Below are 16,125 nucleotides of genomic sequence, written 5' to 3'. Positions count from 1 at the left end.
AATGGACTTAGCATTTGTAAAGGGTTAGGGTTTCAACCTGCTTGGTGATTTTAGCTTAACCGAGAACTAGGTTTTTGTCCTTAGAGCATTTAGTTATAAGGTTTAAACCTGTTCGGTGATTCTAGCTTAACCGAGAACCAGGTTTTTGTCCTTAGAGCATTTAGTTATAAGGTTTAAACATGTTCGGTGATTTTAGCTTAATCGAGAACCAGGTTTTTGTCCTTAGAGCATTTAGCTATAAGGTTTCCACTTGCTCGGCGATTTTGATTGAGCCGAGGGCCAGGTTTCTGCCCTTAGAGCTTTTAGTTATAAGGTTTCCACCTGCTCGGCGATTTTGATTGAGTCGAGGGCCAGGTTTCTGCCCTTAGAGCTTTTAGTTATAAGGTTTCCACCTGCTTGGAGATTTTGATCGAGCCGAGGGCCAGGTTTCTGTCCTTAGAGCTTTTAGTTATAAGGTTTCCACCTGCTCGGCGATTTTGATCGAGCCGAGGGTCAGGTTTCTGTCCTTAAAGCCTTTGATTATAAGGTTTCCACCTGCTCGGCGATTTTGATCGAGCTGAGGGCCAGGTTTCTGTCCTTAGAGCCTTTGATTATAAGGTTTCCACTTGCTCGGCGATTTTGATCGAGCCGAGAGCCAGGTTTCTGTCCTTAGAGCCTTTGATTGTAATTCTCTTGGTGTGCAATTGTGGAATTAACAACAGCATATTAAAGCAGTTCAATCACAATCTTTGTTTTAACAAAATACAAGCCATGGCTTACATGGATGGTCATGCGTAGAATTTCTTTAAGTTGTGGGCATTCCATGGCCGGGGAAGTGGCCTCTCGTAAAGGCTTTCCAAGTAGTAGGCCCCTACACCGTCGATGGCGGTAACTCTGTACAGTCCTTCCCAGGTTTGAGCAAGCTTCCCTGCAGCTATGTCTCGCATGTTTCCCACGACCTTCCTTAGTGCCAATTCTCCGGCACTGAATTCCCTCTCCTTTACATCTCGGTTGTATCTTTGGGCCAGTTTCTGCTGATACTCGGCTAGCCGGATGGTTGCGGCCTCCCTGCATTCTTCTAGCCAATCCAAACGCTCCATCATTAGGTCGTTGTTCTGGGCGGGGTCAAACCCCACGATCCGTGCACTACATAAGCTCACCTCGGTTGGTATCACAGCCTCCGCTTCGTATGTCAAAGAGAACGGGGTCTCACCCGTGGACCTTCTGGGGGTTGTACGGTACGCCCACAATACATTGGGTAGTTCTTCTGCCCAGCTTCCTTTCGCCCCGTCCAACCTCCTCTTCAGCCCGTTTAAAATGGTCTTATTTACTGCCTCGGCTTGGCCGTTGCTTTGTGGGTAAGCCGGGGTTGAATACTTGTTGCTGATGCCGAGTTCGCCGCAGAAGGTCCAAAAGGCTTTGCTATCGAACTGCAGCCCATTGTCTGTCACTAGCGAATTTGGTACCCCAAACCTTGTGACTATGTTTTTCCATACAAACTTTTTCACGTCAGTGTCCTAGATGTTTGCCAAGGCTTCGACTTCCGCCCATTTTGTGAAGTAATCTACAGCCACCAGTACGAAACGGCGATTTCCTGTTGCTCGGGGGAATGGTCTGAGGATGTCAAGCCCCCACTGTGCGAACAGCCATGGGCTGCTGACAGGGTTTAGACGTCCTGCTGGCTGATGGATCAAAGGGTCGTGCTTTTAACACTGTTCGCACTTCCGAACATATTCGGCTGCATCCTTCTGCATCTGCGGCCACCAAAACCCCTGGGTCATCGCTCTGTTTGCTAGAGATCGTCCCCCAACATGGCCGCCGCACACTCCCCCGTGTAGCTCGGTCAGAAGCTCGTTTACCTTCTCGGGATGCAAGCATAAAAGGTACGGGCCTGCAAAGGATCTTCAATACAGTTTGTGATATGAAGACAACCAGTACCGGGGTGCTATCCGACGAATCTTTTTGGCCTCGCTTTCATCATCCGGAACTTTATCCTCGGTAAGGAAATCTATGATCGGGTTCATCCAGCATGGATGGGCCATTGTTATCTTGGCAACTTCCACTCTGACTTGGTCGTGAACATTCTCTATACTGATGCTTGGCTCTCTCACAACCTCCATTGTGACTATCCGTGGTGTATCCTCGGTAGCTGATGAGGCTAACGTGGCAAGTGAGTCGGCGTGTTTGTTTTGCGACCGACCTACCCGGGCCACCTTTACCGTTCCAAATTGACCGATAACCTGCTTGGCCGCACTTAGATAAGCTTTCATTCGAGAATCCCGAGCCTCGAAGTCTCCTGTGATTTGATTAACAACTAGTCGAGAGTCTGAGTAAATCTCAACATCTTTTGCGCCAAGGTGTAATTCGGCCCTCAACCCGGCCAATAGGGCCTTATACTCGGCTTCGTTATTTGAGGCTTTAAATCCCAATCTGAAGGATTGTTCCAATCGTATACCCTCGGGGGTGATTATGACAATTCCAGCCCTGGCCCCCATAGCATTTGAAGCACCGTCCACAAATACCTTCCACGGGCGGATCTCTGTATTACAGATCATCTTGCCGTCATCCTTGGGAGTGAATTCTACGATGAAATCTTTAAGAACCTGTCCCTTTACCGAGCTCCTAGGTCGGTACCTTATGTCAAACGATCCTAACCGGGTCCCCCACTTGGCAATTCGGCCCGTGAAATCTGATCTCTTTAACAGTGATTGTAGTGGATATTCGGTGAGGATGAACATTGTGTGAGCCTGGAAGTAGTGTGGTAACTTCCTAGTGGCGTGCACCAAGGACAAGACCAACTTCTCCAGGGGTAAGTACCTGGTCTCGGCATCAATCAAGGTTTTGCTCACGTAATAGACTGGCATCTGTACTCTTTGGTCCCTCAGTAGCATAGCACTTACGGCATGGTCGGTGACCGAGAGGTACATAAATAAATCCTCCCTGGGCTCCAGGGCCGTTAACCTTGGTACCTTTGCCAAGTATTCCTTCATCTCTCGGAAAGCCTCATCACATCCCTGGTCCCAATGAAACCCTTTCCATTTCTTCAAGAGTTGATAGAACGGCCGACAATGATCGGCGAACTTGGAGATGAATCGGTTCAGGGCGGCTAACATTCCAGTGAATACTTGCACCTCCTTGGGATTGCTTGGTGGTTTGTGACGGTTCACGGCCTCGATTTGGTCGGGATTAGCCTCTATTCCCCGAGTAGAAATCAGATAACCCAAGAACTTTCCGGCACCCAAACCGAAAGTGCACTTCTCGGCATTCAAGCGCAATTTATGCCGCCACAATATTTCGAATACTCCCCGGAGGTCTTCGGTATGCTGCGACTCTTTTCTGCTTTTAACCACCATGTTGTCTATATAAACTTCAACCGTGCATCCGATTTTTTCTCGGAACATTCTCGTCATCATCCGTTGGTACGTGGCTCCGGCATTCTTCAATCCAAAAGGCATGACTTCATAGTGATAGTTTGCATTTGGGGTTATGAATGCTATTTTTTCTCGATTCTCGACCGCCAATGCAATCTGGTGGTAACCCTGGAAAGCATCCAAGAAGCTCATCCTCGGGTGTCCATACGTGGCGTCCACTAGTTGGTCAATCTTGGGCATTGGGAACGGGTCTTTGGGACACGCCCTGTTCAAATCTGTGAAATCCACGCAAACTCTCCATTTGCCGTTCTTCTTCTTCACTACCACGGTATTGGCCAGCCATCTCGGGAAGAATATTTCCCTTATGGCCCCGGCCTCCTTCAGCCGTTCGACCTCCAGGTTTACTGCGTCTACATGTTCCTTTGAAGCTCTTCTCGGCTTCTGCTTTTTCGGGGGGAAATTTGGGTCCACGTTGAGTCTGTGGACAATGAACTCAGGATCTACGCCGGGCACTTCATACGGGTTCCAAGCAAAAATGTCCACATTCTGCAAAAGGAACAACAACATCTCCACCTTTTCCTGGTCATTCATGCTTGTGCCTATTTGGAAATGCCTATCAGTATCTGGAAGAATTCTAACCTTCAACACCTCTTCGGCAACGTTTGCCCTCGTTTGCCCTTGGGGCTTCTGTAATTGCTATGAGATTTCTTCCTCGGTCTGTTCAGCTTGCCTGAGCATTTCACTTTTCCATCTGATCGCAGTAACAAGACACTGTCTCGCCACTTGTTGATTTCCCCTTACCTCGGCAACTCCATACTCAGTGGGAAATTTCACTTTCACGTGGAGGGTGGATGGAACAGCCTTCATTGCGTGAATCCATGGCCTCCCCAGGATCGCGGTATACGATGAGAATGATTGGACTACTATGAAGGTAACAATAACTCCCTTGCCCTCCATGTCCACCGGGAGAGAGATTTGTCCCTCAGGAATTACGACTCTCCCGTCAAATGAAACCAGCGACGTGTCATATTTCGTCAAATCCTGATTTTTTAATCCGAGCCCTTCGAAAAGGTTCGGATACATGACGTCAGCCCCGCTTCCTTGGTCGATCATCACCCTCTTCACCAAGAACCCGCCTATCCGGGCCGTCACCACCAAAGCATCGTCGTGAGGCTGGACCGTCCCTTCCAAATCGTCTTCTCCGAACGAGATGATCGGTCGTTCATCCCTCCTCTTCTTCCTGGCCGAATCTTCTCCCGCGCACGCCACCGTCAATACCCTCTTTGCTGCTACCGTTTCTCTTGGTGCGGCGTGGATGACTTTGATCACCCCCAGCGGAGGCGGGAGGGGGTTCCTTTTCTGCTAGCCGCCTTGGCCAGCCTCTCGGACTGTAGAGTCCACTACAAATTCTTTCAGGTATCCTGCCTTTACTAGCTACCCGAGGTGATATTTTAGAACCCGACACTGCTCGGTTGTGTGTCCTTTGTCTCTATGGTAGGTGCAGTATAGGTTTTGATTTCTCCAAGATGGGTCACCCCCCATTTTGTTTGGCCACCTGAAGAATGACTCATTCTTGATCCGATCTAAGATTTTATGCACGGGCTCTTTGAACGCCACATTAACCCCTTCAATTTGCATCTCTGGTTCCTGCATTCTGAAATCTTTTTTCTGTCTTGTCGGCGCTATGCTTTGCCGGGATCTCCCGAGTAAAGGAGCCTTCCCTCTGCTCTGCATCCGATCATCTTCCAGACGCTTGTACTCCTCTATGCATCTCATTAGTTGCCTCATGTCATCGGGAGGTCTTCTCGTCAACGACTCCCATAATTCAAAGTCCTCGGGGAGCCCCATCCTGAAGGTGCTTGCCGCAATTTTCTCGTTTCCTCCACCAATCTCGTTGTAGAGTTCCCAGTATCGGCCGGCATAACTCCGTAGGGTTTCTCTGACCCTCATCTTCATGGAAAGTAGCGCGTCAACCGACTGTTGCACTCGGCTGCATGTCACGAATCTACTACCGAACTCTTGAATTAGTTCGGCGAAGCTACGTATGGAGCCCTTCCGCAACCCATTGAACAGGTCACCATTACATCCATATGATGTCTTTGCATGCCCACAATGATGCATTGATGTGTAAGGTTTTCCCTTCCAGTCTCGGCATTGATGTGGGCATGCAAAGACATCATATGGATGTAATGACTGACATGCTCCACCGGGTCTGTTTTACCCTCATAGGAATTGAATGGCGGTCACGTAAATCTGCTCGGCATAGGTGCCTGTTCAATCTCATCGGAGAATGGTGACCGGGCAGCCATTCGTAAAGCTTGGCTCATGGCGTCCATTGCAGCGTTGTGGTGCTGTCGTTCTTCCGGTGACTCTGACCCTTGGTCATCGAATCCATGCGACCGTGAACGATCTCTCTGATGACATGTTTCCCAGGTGTGCCGGGGTGACTCTGGAGAGTGTGACCTTTTTTGGAATCGTTGCGTACCCGATCGGCTGGAGCCCCCCTTGCTCCAGTTTCTCCTTTGTCGGGGGTTGTGATTCCTCTCTTGGCACCGACCCCTTACTTCCAGCTCTAGATCCATTACTAATCTGCGCAGCCGCTCCAATTCTCGGTCTCTGTCATCATATTGCCTGTGCGCTGAGACGCCCGAAACTGTTCGGTGGGTCTGAGTCGACCCTTCTCCCAATCCAGACCTTTCCTCGCCTCTGGGGTTCCCCCTATCCTATGGAACTGCTCGGCGCACGCCCCCCTGAACGTTCCTCAGACATTTCCTTTGTTTGAGTCTCAGTTGAACCACAGCTTCGTATGAGTGCCCCACGGTGGGTGCCAATTGTAAGCACCAAGCTTGGGCTTGTTGGGCATGAACTCCCTTGGGCTCACAATCTATTTGTAGTGGGCTAAGTAGTTTCCTACTCAGGGTCGTTCTTGGCAGAGAGACTCAAAGCAAAACAACACTCAACCCCTCTCTTTCTCTACCACTTTTCTCTCTATTTTTCTGAACCCCTTCTTCTCCCAAATTTCTTTTATTTATAGCCAAGATTAGTGGGGAGATTATGATTACAACCACCGTTAGTACTACTGAAGGTCCAATATTATCTGGTTAAAGTGGATGTTTAGGTGAGAAGGCGGTGCAGCATTTATGGCCTTGGAACTTGGTTCCAGCTTGATCGATTATGTTCGGCAACTCAGTTTCCCGTGCATATCATGATTTTCCTGGACACGGCTCATATGCTTGCCCGGGAAAGTTTAACCAATCACCTCTTGGAATTCAAAACCCAAAACTTGTTTTTACATTAAGGCAGTTTCAAGAAGGGCGTAGGGTAACTGGACCTTTCCGCTGGGCCTGCGCCCAAGGCCGGTATGGGCCTGGGCTCAAGGCCGGTATGGGCTTTGGGATCTCGGTGCCGTACAGTTTTTTTTTTTTTTTTTTTTTTTTTTTTTTTTTTTTTTTTTTTTTTTTTTTCATATTGTGGACCACGAAAATGAGAAACCAATGCACTATGTTGGAAATAGAAGACTCACTTTCAGACAAACCATACTGTCAAGTTTATCCATATATCGGACATTCCTATTCATACAATATAATTTCAACTTATAATGTTTATTTCATGGTAATTGTTCTTATTATTAGGTCAAGACAATTAATTTATTGTTTGAGTACAAAAGACTTTATTAATTAATATGTTCCTATTCATTCTTGCCAGACTTTTTTATTTTTACACAACGCCAACAGTATATGGTTTGTGTATCCCCATATATCTAGGTTTTTTTTTCCCCCCATATTGTGGACCTCAAAAATGAGAAACCAATGCACTAGGTTGGAAATAGAAGACTTAATTTTAGACAAATCATCAAGAAGACAAGGTCATTCTACATATTTACGTGCTGATCGCTTGTCGTAAATTTCGACGTGGGACAACATTTAGTGTGAGTCGTACCAATCAAAACCCACATGTTTTTATGGTCTGAGTGTGTGGGTTTAGCCTAAGCCACGATAGAGTGACCTATTAGCTAGGGTCTAGGGCACAATAATAAGCTACATATAATTGAGAATTTTAGAATGGAACAGTTTGGACAAAGAATAAGTCTGATGTCAAAATTTGTGTCACAACTCATCCATGTGGTGAGTTGTGGTTGGTGGAGGGGTGATGGTGGGTCCATGTAGGGACGCCCCTCCACCAACCACAACTTACCACATAAGCGAGTTGTGGCACAAATTGTGCCACAAGTTGTGGCACGAGAACTACTCTTGGACAAAATGTGAATGGAGTGGCACTTCAAAACATTTAGGGTTTTCTTTAAAAAATAAAGTGTAAGACAATACTATTTCATTTTAGTCCACTACTAAAATTTACTAATATTAAGTTTCACTATATTAACTAGCACTAGATCAAGTTTCAAAAGGCAATACAAATAATAATAAAAAAATTCAATATATATATATATATATATTTATATTTTATAGAAAAATATTGTTAAAGAGGTGACCAATAATGTAACTTTTTTACTTGGACGTAATCATAGCAGTTTATAATCAATTCTGAGCTAAAATATCATTTTAATGAAGTATAAACATGTCGTTAATAAGAGAGAAGTGATTCAAATCCAAAACATTCCTTTTAATAAAGTCATTTTGACTTAATGCCCTAGGCCTCAAATACTACCGGTATGATACTACATTACTACTAGTATCATACTAGGGCCACCAATTACGTTGGTGATATAGTTGATTGTTGCCTTGTTGGTACCATTCGGATAAATATTCTCTAATCATCACATGAAAAAGTGCAGTTTTTGTGAAGTTGTAATTTACAACTATGTTTTATATTGGCTTTATTCCATGATAAAATGTGTTGTATTTGCTTTAATTTTGTCCCTTGTATTTTGTGAGATTTTATTTTATTGGGTTTAGTATTAAGTTGATAAAGACTCAAGCTTAATTGAAGATCAAGTGAATTTCGTGAGAAGCTCGCGAGAAGCTAACCCACAAAAGAGCCACGTGAGAAGCACATAACTGGAAGCTGAAGAGTCATGCCAAACTGTCAATTTTGCGAGTGTCTCGCAGGAAAGGCCTTCCTGCGAGGTACTTGTGAAACATTTTACCTGGAGGACTTTTAAGTGTGACTTTCTTACCCTTCACCCACACTATATATACCCTCATTACCCACAGAAATAATAAAGAGGCCATTCAGAGAGAAAAATCCTAGATAGGTTTTTTACAACACACACACCCATCTTTTAAAGAGAGAGCTACTCATCCTTAGTGAGAAATCATTCTAGCCTCTTCTCTTTCCCTCTCCCATTGTCATACCTTGAGAGGAGATTTATACTCAAACACAACCCATACCTTTTCAGAGTGTAAAGAGTGTTTTGGAGCTTGGGAAGTTTTGGGGATTTGCCAAAAGAAGCCGGTGAGGCTTGGTGGATGCAATCGGGCGTATTGTGGGATTCGGAAAGTTAGAGAAGACATGACTCCGAGAAGTCCGTTGGTAGCAAGAGTTTGGAGGGCTCAAGTATATTGGGTAGACTAGGCTTGGAGGGTCTTTTGTTATTCATGTACTCCAACTTTATTCTCTAGTGGATCGATTTACCACTTGGAGGGCGGTGGAGAGGTTTTTCGCCGAGTTCTTCGGTTTCCTCTTCGATAACACGTCTTGGTGTTATCTTGTGGTTGCATTTCTCTTCCCTTACTGTTGTGCTTCACTTTTATTGTTTGTTATTCTTATTTATGCACTATAGTATAGTTATCGGTTTATTGTGCTTTATTTATTCTTGTTCCACACTTTGATAAGTTAGAGTAAAAGCAATCTAGCCGTAATTTTTAATCAGGGTTCTAGACAAGCTCTTGTGTTTTCACACAAATTCGAGCTTTCACTTTTGGTTAAATATTTTCTTATTGAGTTGGGTGGAGGTTTGTTATATCAAGTCATGGGTCAGAGTCACAAACAATTCCATTGTATTTATCACGGGGATGTACGTGGCTATAAATTATATATATATATATATATATATATATATTCTTTTGTGTGAGCAAAAAGTGATTAACCATGCAAAAGTTCATATTTATCGATTATTCGGGAGAAAAATGTGAAACAATACAATAGCCAAAAGTTATTTTGGTTCTTACATTTTTAAGTTACAATCAGTTACATGTTATTTTCATCTTCTAATCGATTTAGTCTTTGATTTTTTCGTTTTATAGTTAATTTGGTCTCTGCCGTCAATTCATTAATAGAAAATGCCTACATAACTAATAATGTGCATGGTTGACATACTTGAAGCCTAGGTGGTTTATAAAATAATGTTAAACAATTTTAATTAACATAAAAAAGTGCCAACTCAGCATTTAATAAATAGAAAAAAAAAATGAACAGATGATTTTTAAGTCAAAAGAAATGAATTTTTTAAAAAATAAAACCTCAAAATTCTCTATTATTTTCTCTTAATCCAAACACACTCAAAAAAAGAGAAATTGGCTGGAAAATGAACAAAACCCTCAATCAATAAAACTCAAATACAACACACAAAATGAAACAGAGCATTTATATATCAGATCAGATGCAATAAAAACCAAAAGATAAACTAGAACTAGAACATGATATCAGATCCAAAGCAAAACAAGAATATCTAAATGAAAATGACATTGGATCCACAATCACAATGACAAAATAAAACTGAGAGCTCGGATTTGTGCTAAAACCCAAGAGTTTGTTTAGACCCCCAATTAAAAATTATGGCTAAATTACTTTTACTCTAATTTATCCAAGTTCGGAACAAAAGTAAATGAAGCGCAATCACCAGATCTACTCTAGTGCATACACATGAACAATAAACAATAAAAGTAAAGCACAAGAGTAAGAGAAGAGAGATGCAAACACAAAATAACACCAAGACGTGTTATTGAAGAGGAAACCGAAGAACTTAACGAAAAACCTTTCTGCGACTCTCCAAGTCGAAATCGATCCACTAGAGAATAAAGTTGGAGTAGACGAATAACAAAAGACCCTCTAAGCCTATTCTAACCAATATACTTGAGCCCTCCAAGCTCTTGCTATCAACGGACTTCTCGGAGTCATGTCTTCTCTAACTTTCCGGATCCCGCAATACGCCCGATTACATCCGCCAAGCCTTATCAATTTCTTTTGGCAAATCCCCAAAACTTCTCAAGCTCCAAAAACACTCTCTACATTCTGAAAATGTGTGGGTTATATTTGGGTACAAATCTTCTCTCAAGTTATGACAATGAGAGAGGGAAGGAGAAGAGGCTACAATGATTTCTCACTAAAGATGAGTAGCTCTCTCTCTCTAAAAGATGGGTGCGTTATGTTGTAGAAAACTTATCTAGGATTTTTCTCTGAATAGCCTCTCTTACTTTTGTGGGTAATAAGGGTATATATAGTATAAGTAAAGGGTAAGAAAGTCATACTTAAAATCCTCTAGGCAGAGAGTTTAGCAGGTACCTATGGGTTGGCCCTTCTCGTGAGATACTTGCAAAACTGACAGCCTAACATGACTCTTCAGTTTCCATCATGTGCTTCTCTTGTGCCATTTTTGCGGGAACCTTTACTTGCGAGCTTCATGTGAGTTAGTTGCAAAATTGCACTAATTCTTCATTTCATGCTCGATTCTTCACCAACTTAATACTAAACTCAATACAATAAAATCCCACAAAATACAATGAACAAAATTAAAGCAAATACAACACTTTTTGTCATAGAATAAAACTAACATAAACCATAGTTGTGAATCACAATTTTACAAAAAAAAAAAAAATGAAAAAAATTCACCTACGAGGCTATGACCCCACCACTGGTTAGGATTTTCATGCAGGATAGATTTTTAGTTCCAAGCCTTGAAGTGATATATAGCATAGCATGAGGTTGGTTCGATTCAAGTAATAATGTTTTCCACTATCTAAAACCATAATTAAGTCCTTCTTAGACTAAGATTAAACATGGATAACATGTGACTAGGTGTCTGTTTAGGACTTTGGGTACCTCATTTTTCGGTGGTTTATTTGTTTATCATAATTTATAATTTTTGGTAATATTTATGTTAAATGTGTGATAAAAATTAAGAGTTATTTTATTTTTTTAAGAAAATTTAAATTTATTATTATTATTATTTTAATCTGAGACAAAAAGCAAAATTTTTGTCTTTATCCAAACATACACCAACAAATGAAAACTAGAAGCGTCATATACTACATCATCATCAACATCATATGTGGTTGGAGTTAGGATACCAACTAAGATACTATTTGCCAATAATACCATATATATATATATATATATAGAGAGAGAGAGAGAGAGAGAGAGAGAGAGAGAGAGAGAAATATCCCCACCCATCTCAATCTTTTGAGGAAAAAAAATCTAAGAAAAAAGAAAAGAAATAGAAACCGGTCCATCCCAATTACCAAAAAAATAATAAAGAATTCTAATAGATGAGAGAACTTAATACAACTTTGACATTTAGGAGATAAGAAGCAAGGAACCATGGAGGAGACAAGTTAATGTTCTGCAAAGTATAGATAATTCTTTTGGAATCTCTTTCAAAGAAAATATAGGAATACTTGTGGAAGTCTGCTAGTTTGATGGCTTGAAGTGCAACTTGTGTTTCTTCAAGAGTTGGATCAAAGGGTGGGGAAACATATTTGAGTGAGCAAATATAATATCCTCAAATTCATTTCTCCCAACAACAACAATAATGGTGGTGTGGACCTAATTGTCACATCAAAATTTATTTTAATTCAACTGGATTTTTTTTTTTTTTTTTTTGAGAATCAATTCAACTGGATTTAAGAGGAAACTATTTCAAGGTCACACTTAATAGGTGAGATATCCAAAGTCTCTGAGCTGCTATATGTTTTAAGTAAGTCTTGTAATTTGTGAATATTGTTTTTGATCTATTAATGAGAGAAGTGTTGGGTTGAAATCCCTCACTTGTTAATTATTATAAAAATTAAATTATCCAAAAAAACTCATCATATAATTATTTCTTAAAAAAACTTATATTCTTCTAAGTATCCTAGAAAATATAACCCTTACTTGAAATATAGAGTTCATAATTTTCTTTGAGAATACTTTATTTTAAAGTATTCTCTCCATATTTCAAATTAAAATACATAAAAACCTTCAAAGAAAAATTGCAACATTTTTAACCTCTAAATTTTTTTAGAATTGCCTTTAGATTCTCACCAAATTCTCACCAAATTAATTACAGTCAATCCTCAAAATTTTTGAATTGACCATAGATTCTCACCAAAATAATTAGAGTCAATCACATATATTCCTATACCATTCTATAATATCCAAAACCATACTTTCTAAATTCTTACTCCTTTTCATTTTTTTTTTTTTTAATTAACATGTCTTTTTAATGCTTCTACCAATATTATTGTAGGTCTTACTTCCTCTTTTCATTTCCTTGACTTCTAATCACATCATTTATAAACCCTTTAAATAAATATAGGTTTCCTTGACTTCTAATCAAATCATTTAAAACCCGTTTAAATAAAGATAGGATAGTGTCCACTACACTAAACTCCCTTTTATGGGATTTAAAAGAGGTTAGTGAGCAACCCTTTAATAAAATTAAAATATTGAAAAAAAGCATTAATAAAAATCTAAAAAGATTAAAAGAAAAAAACAGTACGATTCACGGTATCTTATGGTTTAATACTTTGATCCCTTTTTTCAAATCCCATACTTTTTTCATAACAAACCATCGTTATATGCAAATCCTATACTTCCATATCATACCTAACCAATATTCCACATGATTCAACAAGTCATGGTTCAACCTTTGGTAAGATACGCTTTTATATATTCTTTTCCAACAACTAAGATAAATATTGAATGTATCTAGCTACAGTCAGGATGTTGATGTTGATGTTGTTGTTGTTGCTGTTGCTGCTCCAGTAAGTAAAATCCTTGAGACTTCCTCAGCCGGGAAATACGTTTTCGTTGCCCACGGCCTTGTTTGTGTTGTTCCCACTCATGTACTCCTCTAAGTACCCTATCCCCACATGCCTGCAAATGGAAAGTCATTAGCATGCCAATGCTAAAGCCACAAGAAACATAGTATACAAAAGAAAAAAGGCTAAAGAAGAGGAAACAGGAACAATAGCCTAGACAGTGTCTCACATAATGCTGACAATACCATCACCACCACCACCAAAGCCTGTCCCAAAACTTTTGGGGTCGGCTATGTCTATTTAATAGACTAATTGGGATCAACCACAAGAATTCTTCTCCACCGTTATATTCCATCTAAAATCATAATATTTGTCTCACAAAATCCTGACCTGATATATTGAGTCCACAAGTCCCTCTGGATTAGTTTCGGTCCCATGTTATTTGGAGCCTCTAAATCAGGAATTGAGCTAGCATTCTCATTAAGGAAAGATCTAATCACTTTTGTTGCAGGTTCGACTGCTTGCGAAACCCATGAGTCATCTGATTTGCCTAGAATATGAAAAGTTGAGCACATTGAGCTTAATTCAGTATTTTTTTTTTTTTAATAACTATTAAAATTGATTCAGTATATGGGACAGAATAAAACCGAAATGGAGTATGAAAGAAATACATGACATGAATTATGTTGCATCAACACAATGTATGTTCCACCCAGACAATGTTTGCAGCCGATTTATCCCCCTTTTCTGAACAAAAACAAATTGTATTACAAATGGCTTCACCGTCATATAACTGATATTAATTACATCCAAATAAATTCAGGACAGGCACTTATGCAGCCCATCAGTTCTTCTTCTTCTTCTTCCTTTTTTGTTTGGTAACTACTAAAACATAAATAAATAAATGGTCTTAACAAAGTTTCCACAGGGATCTATGGTTATAGAATTGATGAGTAGTTTTGTGGATAGAAAAACTTGAAACTCAAATTTCTTGTCCAAAACTTGTACTCAAATATTACGGATGAGAAAGCCAATTTACAACAGCTAAAATTCTAAGAGAGGACTTTAAAAATTTGAAGAACGATTAGAACTGGGCAAAACACCATGATCAACACCTTTAAATAAGAAAGAGTGAGTTAATTTAAATTGAAAGGACAAAAAAAAAGTAGAAGAAGACAAAAAATAGCATTAATAAAAATAGCAAAAAAATGATATGTTAGTTAAGAATGTAACAGAAAGTAAAACTTAGTTGTTGTTGTAGTATTTAGGAACAATCAAAGAGTATAATCAATAATACAGGACTTGATTGCTATAAATGTCAATACCTCATGATCTATATAATACCAGAATATGTTATGACCAATTTTGGAATGAAAGTGTCACATGATATAAAACTTAGTAAGTGCAAATCAACTTTTTATTTCTCTCTTTTTTTTTTTTTAGTCTATGAATTTATGAAACTGTTACAAAATATACTTACTTGAGGATGAACAAGTCTTCGGGTGTTCAATTTCATTCTGTTAATGGCATCTTTTAGCAGAATTTTAGGTTAGTTGTCACCAATGGTATCCAAGATTACCTGAATATTCTCTTTCAACATCTTATCACCCTTGTTTATAGATCTCAGGGACAAAGACCCTTCAGAGGAATCACTTTCTTCATCACATCTGCCTTCTAAAAATAATATCTCAGAAAATTTTCAAAATCCCAAACACTGATGGCTTGTCACAAATCTTTAGGGTGCGTTTGATTCGGTGTAATATGCCCTTAATGTGATATTAAGATTTTTGGTTTATTTTATTTTTTCTAACATTACTATAATATAAAATTAAAAAATATATTATACCACCTTAATCTCGTCACTTTCCTAAACAATGTAATATTGTATTCTTGTATTGAGATTACATTAATGTAAGATTACAATAACGTGATATTACGGTATAATGTAACATCGATCATGGCAAACCAAACACCCCCTAGTGTAATCTGCATTTGGATTGTAAATGTCAAAGGCTTCATTAAGTAATCTAGCTTCCATCCTGCAATCAACTTGTTGTTCAACATATCAGTCCAGTACAGGCAGAGAAGCATCCACGCATATAAAATAGCAATTGTATCTAAAATTATTGACTTGACCCCAATTCTGCCCTGCTACATGTAACATTTTAACATAGATTGAATGTATTAGGTTCTAAAAATTTAGAACAATTGGCAAACCATGAACACAACCTTATCTAGATATAGATCTTAGATTCTATAGGGTATATTACACAATGCTCAAGGTGTTATAAGTTAGAATACAAGAACAAAGAAGCTGCAGGTTCAGGAATTGGAAACATGTCAGGTTCAACCCATCGAAACACAGACCTACAGAATTTAATTGAGGCCTAACAGCTCATTAAGCCCATTAAGTGATTAGGGTTTCAGATCTAATTTTCCTAATATTTAAATAAAAATAAATAAAAACACTCCTAAGGCACTTTTTAAAGTGGTTTTTAGAGAGAGAAGAGTGAATCTTGTGCCTCCAATTGTAGGTCTAGGGTTTTTGTACCCAAAGCTCTCTCAAAATCTTCTACAGGTAATATTCTTTGATGAAACTCAAGATCCGATACTGTAGAAGTTGCTGCCATCACTAGACATCATAGTTGATGATCTAAATCTTTGAGTGGGGATTTCAAAGTCACAAACTGGAGAGTTTGTGTTGCGAAACCTTTGACGAGAGTTCTCAGAGTCACAAATTGAGTGTTTGTGTGCAACAAATTCATAATAAAAGAGTCTGTGGATTTGGAGCTGAGTGTGGTCACGTGTGTAAGTACTACATGAGGTAGCATAAGATTTAGGATTTAGTCTTTTGTAAA

The 16,125-nt window shown here is 39.8% G+C and overlaps 2 protein-coding genes and 1 pseudogene across 2 annotated transcripts; all 3 read right to left on the bottom strand.

The window, feature by feature from the left end:
- Positions 1–767: 767 nt before the first annotated feature.
- On the bottom strand, positions 768–3,941 carry LOC126721764 (uncharacterized). Its single transcript, XM_050424847.1, has 4 exons — positions 3,403–3,941; positions 1,918–3,315; positions 1,641–1,870; positions 768–1,459 (listed from the first exon to the last, which is right to left on the bottom strand). The coding sequence occupies exons 1-4, from the start codon at positions 3,939–3,941 to the stop codon at positions 768–770; spliced, it is 2,859 nt and encodes a 952-aa protein (XP_050280804.1).
- A 105-nt stretch (positions 3,942–4,046) lies between these two features.
- LOC126721689 (uncharacterized) lies at positions 4,047–4,433 on the bottom strand. Its single transcript, XM_050424773.1, has one exon. The coding sequence runs from the start codon at positions 4,431–4,433 to the stop codon at positions 4,047–4,049; it is 387 nt and encodes a 128-aa protein (XP_050280730.1).
- Positions 4,434–13,294: 8,861 nt separating this feature from the next.
- LOC126721624 (tRNA dimethylallyltransferase 2-like) lies at positions 13,295–15,431 on the bottom strand (annotated as a pseudogene).
- Between the last annotated feature and the right edge of the window lie 694 nt (positions 15,432–16,125).

This window comes from Quercus robur, chromosome 1 (assembly GCF_932294415.1).
Source record: "Quercus robur chromosome 1, dhQueRobu3.1, whole genome shotgun sequence".
Classification (NCBI taxonomy): domain Eukaryota; kingdom Viridiplantae; phylum Streptophyta; class Magnoliopsida; order Fagales; family Fagaceae; genus Quercus; species Quercus robur.
This window is presented reverse-complemented; position numbering and strand designations above follow the sequence as displayed.